This window comes from Arachis ipaensis, chromosome B04 (genome assembly GCF_000816755.2).
Source record: "Arachis ipaensis cultivar K30076 chromosome B04, Araip1.1, whole genome shotgun sequence".
Lineage (NCBI taxonomy): Eukaryota > Viridiplantae > Streptophyta > Magnoliopsida > Fabales > Fabaceae > Arachis > Arachis ipaensis.
The window spans coordinates 4,852,561-4,860,900 of record NC_029788.2 but is presented as its reverse complement, the minus strand read 5'-3'; the positions used below and the strand labels follow the sequence as shown (position 1 = coordinate 4,860,900).

The 8,340-nt window shown below is 35.9% G+C and overlaps 2 protein-coding genes across 3 annotated transcripts; one reads left to right on the top strand and one right to left on the bottom strand.

Moving 5' to 3' along the window:
* LOC107638558 (F-box/kelch-repeat protein At3g23880) lies at nucleotides 726-1,966 on the top strand (the record flags this gene model as incomplete). Its single annotated transcript, XM_016341896.2, is given in 1 exon segment — nucleotides 726-1,966. A coding segment is annotated over 1 exon segment (1,076 nt), but the record flags the coding sequence as incomplete, so codon positions are not given.
* Nucleotides 5,016-8,340, bottom strand: LOC107638557 (protein FAR1-RELATED SEQUENCE 7-like). Of its 2 annotated transcripts, none has more exons than XM_016341894.2 (2): nucleotides 8,069-8,340; nucleotides 5,016-7,792 (listed from the first exon to the last, which is right to left on the bottom strand). In XM_016341894.2, the coding sequence occupies exon 2, from the start codon at nucleotides 7,608-7,610 to the stop codon at nucleotides 5,328-5,330; it is 2,283 nt and encodes a 760-aa protein (XP_016197380.1). In that variant the 5' UTR covers nucleotides 7,611-7,792; nucleotides 8,069-8,340; the 3' UTR covers nucleotides 5,016-5,327. The 2 variants fall into 2 exon arrangements, with proteins under 2 accessions (XP_016197380.1, XP_016197381.1); XM_016341895.2 differs by having other exon boundaries at nucleotides 5,016-7,783.

The following is an 8,340-nucleotide window of genomic DNA, read 5'->3' as shown; positions in this document are numbered from 1 at the left end:
TTTTAAAATTTAATTTTTGTTTAGTTTTTAAAAAATTTATTATTATTTAATTAATTTAAATATCTATTTTTACATATTAATTGTTTAAAAAATTAAAAAAATATTTATTTTTTTAAATTAAATAAAAAATAATATTTAAAAACTATTTAATTATATTAATTAAATATACGTATAAAATTGTAGGGTGTTTATGGATCAGATCCGATCCACATATCTGCGGTGTTTATTCAAATCTGATTCGAAAATTGCAGATATATCCGATATCCGATTCGATCTGATCCGCAAATGTGCAGATCAGATCGGATTGGATCCAACCTTAAAAACTGCGGATATTAGATCTGATCCGATGTCGGATTGAAATTTTGGTCATATTCGATCCGATCCGATCCGCGTGCACCCCTATAAAATTGCTTATAAAATTATTTTATACTGATAATATACTAAATTAAATTAATCTTTTTATTAAATTTTTATTTAAAAAGAGATGAAAAAGTAATCTAAGACACATAAGTATAAATAAGCATGAATGAATGAATGAATGATGATTAGCATCGCCATCACCATCATCATGATCATAAACCATCATCAACCACCCATGAAATGAAACCTCACACAAAAACACAAACACTTGGGCATGACTAACATGTCATCATCATCGCAGGGAAGAAGAAGAATCGATTACCACCAAAGAGGAGTGATAAGAACTAGTAGCATCATGGAGATGGAGGCCTTCATTCCAGAAGAGCTTGTAGTGGAGATTCTGTCAAGGATTCCAGTGAAGTGTCTTCTGAAATTCAGGTGTGTATGCAAGTCATGGAACTCTCTCATCTCTGACTCTTACTTCATCAAAAAGCACCTTCACCACTTCACACACCATAACAGAATCATTCTCAGTGCCACAACCGCTGAGTTTCATCTCAACTCTTGTTACTTAAACTCTCTCATCTCTTCAACTTCTTCAACCACCATTTCTGAACACCTTAACTACCCTGTCAAGAACAAGTACCGCCATGACGGCATCGTTGGTTCTTGTGACGGCCTTGTTTGTTTCGCCATTAAAGGTGACTGTGTTCTTCTCTGGAACCCCTCCATTAGGGTCTCAAAAAAGTCTCCACCTTTGGGCAATAATTGGAGACCCGGTTGCTTCACTTCCTTTGGTCTTGGCTATGATCATGTCAAGCAAGATTACAAGGTTGTTGCTGTGTTCTGTGATCCCAACCACTTCTTCAGTGAATCCAAGGTTAAGGTTTATAGCATGGCAACAAATTCTTGGAGGAAGATTCAGGATTTTCCTCATGGTGTCACCCCATATCAAAATTCAGGGAAATTCGTCACTGGAACTCTTAATTGGGCCTCCAATTTCACTCTTGGATCGACCTCTTCTTGGATTATAGTTTCTTTGGATCTTCAGAAGGAGAGTTACAGGGAAATTCTGCCACCTGATTATGAAAAAGAGGAGACTTCATCAACACCTACTTTGGGTGTTCTTAATGAATGTCTGTGCATGAGTTATGATCATAAAAGAACTCATTTTGTTGTGTGGCTGATGAAGGATTATGGTGTGACAGAGTCATGGATCAAATTGGTGACAGTTCCTTATCTTCCTAACCCTGAAGATTTTTCATATTCAGGGCCATATTATGTTTCAGAAAAGGGTGAAGTGCTTCTCATGTTTGAGTTTGACTTGGTTCTGTTTGACCCAAGTGATCGTTCCTTCAAGTATCCTAGGATTCAGAATGGCAAAGGTTGGTTTGATGCAGAGGTTTATGTTGAAACACTAGTTTCACCAATGAAGCATTAAGCTTTTTAATTTGGTTCTGTTTTATATCCTATGTGAGTAAGAATAAAAATGTTGTAAATTATTTTAAATCTTTGCAACCTTTATTTTTGCTCGTTTTTGTTCTAAGTTCTTAATGATGTGTAATATGTCAAAGATGTGTATAGAATGATGTTATGAGTTGTTTTTTGTTGGAAATGTATATATAACTATATTTATTTATTTGTTTATATAAGAATTTTGTTTTAATTATGGAAAAAAATTACATTTACTAATGGTTAAGTTCTTGTGAAAGATTATGCTAATGAAAAGAAGTATATGCTTTCTTGCATTATTGTCTAAGAAGCATAAATTTAATGATGCATCTTAGGTGAATTCTATTGCACTTATGAAAGAATCAGAACATCCATCAAGCTGAAAAGATAAGTAACGAACTACTTTTGTGAAAAATGACATTCTTTTGGTGAAAGATTAAGAAAATTTAAATCTTTTACATATATGTGAAGATCATCCTTGAAAAAAAAAAGTATATGCTTTCTTGCATTGGGGTAAGAAGCACAAATTTAATGACTCATCTTCAGTTCACATTGCATTTCTAAAAGAAGAATAAGGACTTCCATCAAGTTGAAAAGATAAGTAAAGAACTACTTTTGGAGAAATTAAAAAAAAAAAAGGAACATTCTGCTAGGGAAGGATAAAACTTGGAAAACTACTTTATGATCTCTGTGTGGTTTTATGCTAAACCGTGTTCTTTTGTTGATATAGCAAAGTAAAATGCTATCTTTGGCCATAAAAAAAAAAGAAAAAAAGAAAAAACAAGAATGGAATAAAGCAAAATGCTAAGGAACCAAGTTCTCTGCTACCTAAGTATGGTATACACTACAAGGGTAGCATTTAGTTACTGTATCCAAGGTAGAGAGATATATATATTGGGATCAACAATATGCTTGAAGGGGAAAAAATTAAAAAAGAAAAAAACATTAAAAATGTCTTTACTTGGAGACAATGATGACAAGAACGACAAAATCTTATGGCACTAGGTGAAATCGGCTATATTAATCAGGATACAGAAAACAATTTAAAAAAAAAAAAAAATTAAAGAGACATGTTTTGAAAACGGTTTTAACAATCTTTAGAGGTACAAGAAACACGCCTACTATTTTGCTTGTCTTTTTTGTTATAAAATAGATGTCAAATGATACCTAAAGAATGAAGGATCAATGGTGAATCCTGTCTGAATCAAACTATAAACTATGGGAAGAGTTTTAAGTATATCGGAAATACCGGTATTTCAGTTGTTTTAACTATTGATCTAAATTATAAAAAATATATATAATATATATTAATTGAAATTAACGGTTAAAACAACTAGAACACCGATATTCCTTAGTTCACTTGAAATTTTTCCCAAACTATGAGTGCATGGTATACAACTGTTAAATGAAATTATTACTTGATGTTGGAGCACTATATATGATTATATTTACTCTACTCATAGGTGACATGTTAGCCTTAGACCTAATTATTTAGTCTTTCAATTATGTTTTATAGTTTAAAAAAATCATGTATGTAAGCTAGTGATAAGGTTCACTATTAAGTAATCTGAAAATCATAATGTGAGGAAATAGAGTCCCACATGATACACCATAAATATGAAATAATTTATCATAAATGGTCCAATAAGATGATGCTAGTGTCAGCTCAAGCTCACAGACTGAATATACAAATGAATAAGTCCAAAACACTGCATTTGAACTCTTAATCGAAGTTTATCTTTACTCTATAGTAACCATCTTTTTCAATTTTTCATCTACTCTCATCCTAATTAGCTTGAAAATCTTCAACTTGATAACTGCATTCAATCATGTCCTTACCCTGAACTTCCATTGGGTTGGGGACCTTTATCTTTTAGAAGATAAGAAGTGAATGTTCAGGATAAGGACATCATTGAGAGAGTAGAAACTAGTGGCTTATCCTCTATTCCTTTGCCATCCCAAAGCAAAATGAATACTAAAGTCACACAATAAATTAATAAAAGTAATGTATAAATTAAATAAAAGATAATTTCATAATTTCTAAGATCCTATCACCTATTCCATTTGCAAGACCCCTCATTCGTTCGTTGCCCATAAAAGTAAAAACACAAAAAGATACAAACTTTACCATTGGGCCATTGGAAGACAGAGGTAAGGTTTCTTACCTGCTAAGTATTGTAGCCCCAGGCTTCTACTCCTTGATAAAATTTTTATTCCCAAAATAAATGGAGACCTTTGTCTCATTAAAAGAGTAAAACTCCAAAACAGTTAAAAAATCAAAAGATAAAACATATCATTGAGGTAACTATGTGGAGCTTGGGTCATTCTATAATGGAGTTTTTACTGTGAATAATTCTGATTTATAATTCACTCCACTTAACCAAAGTTGGCAAAATTGACCAACAAGCTTCTCATATAAGCAGCGTTTAATAGCAGGTGTGATTTGTTGACAAGCTATTGCCCATTCCATGTCCTACCTACCGAAAAAAACAGAGGGCGAGAAAAAGACAAAGTAGAGAGTAACAGAAGTACAGAACCCAGGGGTGCTTGGAATTTTCTGTGGTTTGGCTTATCCATTTGCCTCTATATGGCTGCATCAATCTAGTTCTCAAAGACTGATAGGGACTTGCCTTCTCCTCTTGCATGAGTCAGTTGGTATGATGTCTATATAATATAACAGTTACAATTTCTAATATCCCACTGCATAAAGAAGGAAATTATGCTCTCAATTGGTATAAACCTATTTTCTATTTGATTCCAGTACTAAAACAAGAAGCTGACTTCATTTTCATTTTCCAAATCAAATCAGAAAAATGAAAAGTTGAAAACCCAGTAATTTTGGATGATAAATGGGCACGGCTTCAACATATTTACTTTTAACCTACCAAATATTGATTTTAGACAAAAATTATGAGAAACAAGCTTTAACCCAAACTACAATTTATATCACCAATCAAATCTCATCAACAGTCATCTTAACCACTCAATACAGTTTTTATTTTCCCTCTACTGAATAAAAATTCCCTTTTTTTTTACTTAATCGATAAAGTTGGGAATGCATTTAGCAAGAAGAATATGATTAGTAAGACTGTAAGAGATCCTCCTTCAAATATAATGATGATTACTTCAAACCATTTTATCACCAGATACAGCAGATGCTGCTCACTGGAAACCCCCACCTGTAGTATATATTGCGGTGGAAATAAGCAACAAAATAGGGGTGGTGCAGCTTAATTAATACAAATCAAGGTGAAACCGATGTCACACTTTATCATAAGAAGGCTCTAATGTTAATCCATCTAAGAAGTCAGTAATCTCCAGGGAAGGGATCAAGCGACTGATAGAAACAGAAAACTGAACCATTGATTACTTTGAATTGTTGAAACACTAAGATGGACGCAAAATGTTTGTAATTGATTAGAAGAGCTAAACTGATATCACAAATGAACAATTCAAGGCTTCAGGGTAAAAAAGAAACAATCTTACAACTATGTACAACCTCACAGAAGTATTCATCACCTGTGCCAACAAAGCTTTCTCCCACCCTCACGCAAAATCTCATAAGCAAGTTTATACTTTTCAATAGATGTTGCACCTGCATCTATGTACTTAGCCGCAGTTTCTCTTAGACTCCATAGCATCAAACTCCGGAGTTCCTGAGAACTACTCCATGACTCTAAATCAGGGAAAACACCATCCTCAGCATTTTTAGTCCATCTGTGCAAGATGTAGCGAGAAGGAACTTCTCTTAATTCCAGTATCTGGAAAACCCTCAAAGCATGTCTACAAAGAACACCTTCATATTCAAACATCTGACAGCTACAACTAATGCTAAGATTAGATGCATTAAATGTAACTATATGGTGTTTCTCCATATCATTTCCTCCCTTACGCACCATATATCGGCTGATGCTCCCTTCTTGAAAAGCTTTAAACCCAAGATAACTATAGCACTGCAAAAGCTCTTTTTGAAGTACTTTGAATATGGTAAGAGTGTAAAGCCTTCTACATTGTTCTTCAACTGGCTCCTTTGTTTGCAAAAATGGTTGAAAATTAGAAGTATTGAAATCCTCGTTTCTTTCTTCCTCCCGGCGTCGCTCAAGACCTCTTTCATACCTTGGAATAAATTCCACGAGAGACGTTTGGCCATTTAAAATTGCACCAAAGAATGAATCAACACTTTCATTCATGGGTATGCCAGCAAAAAATGTGCCCCTTAAATATAATGGAACCCAGGATGCCCGCTTCTCATACATTTCTTTTAGCCAAGGATTGTCCTTCAGTCCATATTTGTTGAGTAAGGCAGCCCATGTGGCGTCAAATTCATCAACTGTCTGACTCTGGTAAATGCATTTGTCATAATCTTTTGTAAATCCATCACCCATTATACCCAAATTCTCTTGTTCCTTTGCCTTGATTTGCCACAATGAAAAGCGATGATGGGTTCTTGGAAAGACTTTTCTTATTGCCCTCTGGATTGCAATGTCCTGATCAGCAATTATCGATAGAGGCTGCCGGCCAGATGCTGCCCTCAGCCATGTCTGAAATAACCACGCGAAAGACTCTTCAGATTCATCAGCAATCAAAGCACTTCCAAGAAGCACAGGTTGCCTGTGATGGTTAACTCCAATAAAGGTGGCAAACGGCACCAAATAGACACTCTTACGGTAGGAAGTGTCAATAACAAGGACATCACCAAACTGACTACATGAATATCTAGATCTGCCATCAGCCCAAAATAGGCTCATACAGTTACCATTGTCAACTTCCACAGCATAAAAGAATCCTGTATCTTCTGCTTGTCTTGATTGAAAATACTCTAGAAGCATGCTGTACCAATCACTTTTAATGTGATTTTGTCTAGTTCCTCTGGGGACAGGATAGTTGTCTATCCGAAATAAATCACCATTTACAAATCCAGTATCTACCTCTTCAGCCAAAATATTGGAATCAGGAATACTTTTTGGCCTACCCTCCCTTTCAGAGCCCAAATCATGATTATGATCTTTGTGGAGACGGTCCACCACCCACTTTCCCGATGGCTGTCTCTTAATCCTCAAATAGGCCCCGCACCCAACCCGTGAAGGGTGCTGGAACCCTTCTTTTGAGCACACAAATCGGCGGGATGTGATCAATCCATCATTCTTAGAACGAAATAATTGACCAATTCGAACTCCAAAACCAACATATGCTGCATATGCATGATAAAATTGGTAGGCTTCATTGGGTGAACCAAACTCTTGACCTACATATGGTTCAGTTCGGAACTGTCCTTCGAGTTCTTCCTTTCTCAGTCGCTTGAAATCAATAATGCCCATGGGACCAGAAGATTCATTACAGGATTCAAGCAATTTCTTCCTTGGCCTACGGGATACTTCAGTAAAGGACTTGAAAGCTGCAGCACCTTTCTGCTGCACTGTTGGTGTGCAATTTCCATTTTCAATTTCAAGATCATGATTGTGATCCTTTTGGAAATGATCAACAACCCACTTTCCAGAAGCATTTATTTGCACTCTTATGAATGCTGGACAACCTGTTCTCGAACTGAGCTGATATCCCTCCTTTGAGCACACATATCTTCGAGAAGAAACTGACCCATTTGATCTTGATCGATACAGCTGACCAATCCGAACTTTAAATCCAACTCGATTTGCATATGACGTGTAGAACTTGAGTGCATCATCCGGTGAGTCAAATTCCAAACCAATGTACGGTTCACATGAAAAATCTATTTCCTCCTCCACATTGATATTACTCATTGCAAGCTCAGTACCTACAGGGTTCTCCTTCAAAATCATGCTCACAAGTCATTCTCCATTTAGTCTAATTATTGGTATCGACAACAAAGTAAGGTCATGGCAAAACTTGGGGTGTTTAAAGTTTAAACTCTTTAAAAAGCTGATCTTTTATGTTTCTCCTCTCAGGTGCAAGCAGAAGCACGCCGAGTGTTTCTAACGACGAGGCACCGTTCCTGCAACAGCTGAAAGATTCATGCTGTCAACAAATATAATGATTCCCTATCTTAATTCTACAGGCAGGTTTCTCCAACGATCTATGTAAGCACACAATTTGATCAGAAAATACCATAATCTAATTGATAGGGATCGCAACAGAATAATGAAATCTAATGAGAGTAACGAAGATAAAGGAACAGCGCGTGAAATTAAGAAGTTGAGAGAGGGAAAGCATGATAAGAAGGAAGTCAACGCAGCAGGAAAGAAAGCAAAAAGCTAGGGTTTTGGGGGAACTAAATTACCTCGTAGGATTCGGTGGATTGATTGATAGCACGAAAGAGAAACTGGAGATTCAAAAGTGTGCGTGCGGGTGGCGAGTGGCGAAAAGAACTTAAACTAGAGGGTCGGGGTTGGTGAAGAACAGGGACTCGGAAAGGGAAACGATCACAAAACGTAGATTATGATGCCGTTTTGATGTTCTTCTTCGAAGTGTTTGACCTTCGCTGGATAAACATACATGATACATGTCCCAACTCCAAAGGCTCCGATTCTTTTCGGGTATCCACTTCTGCAA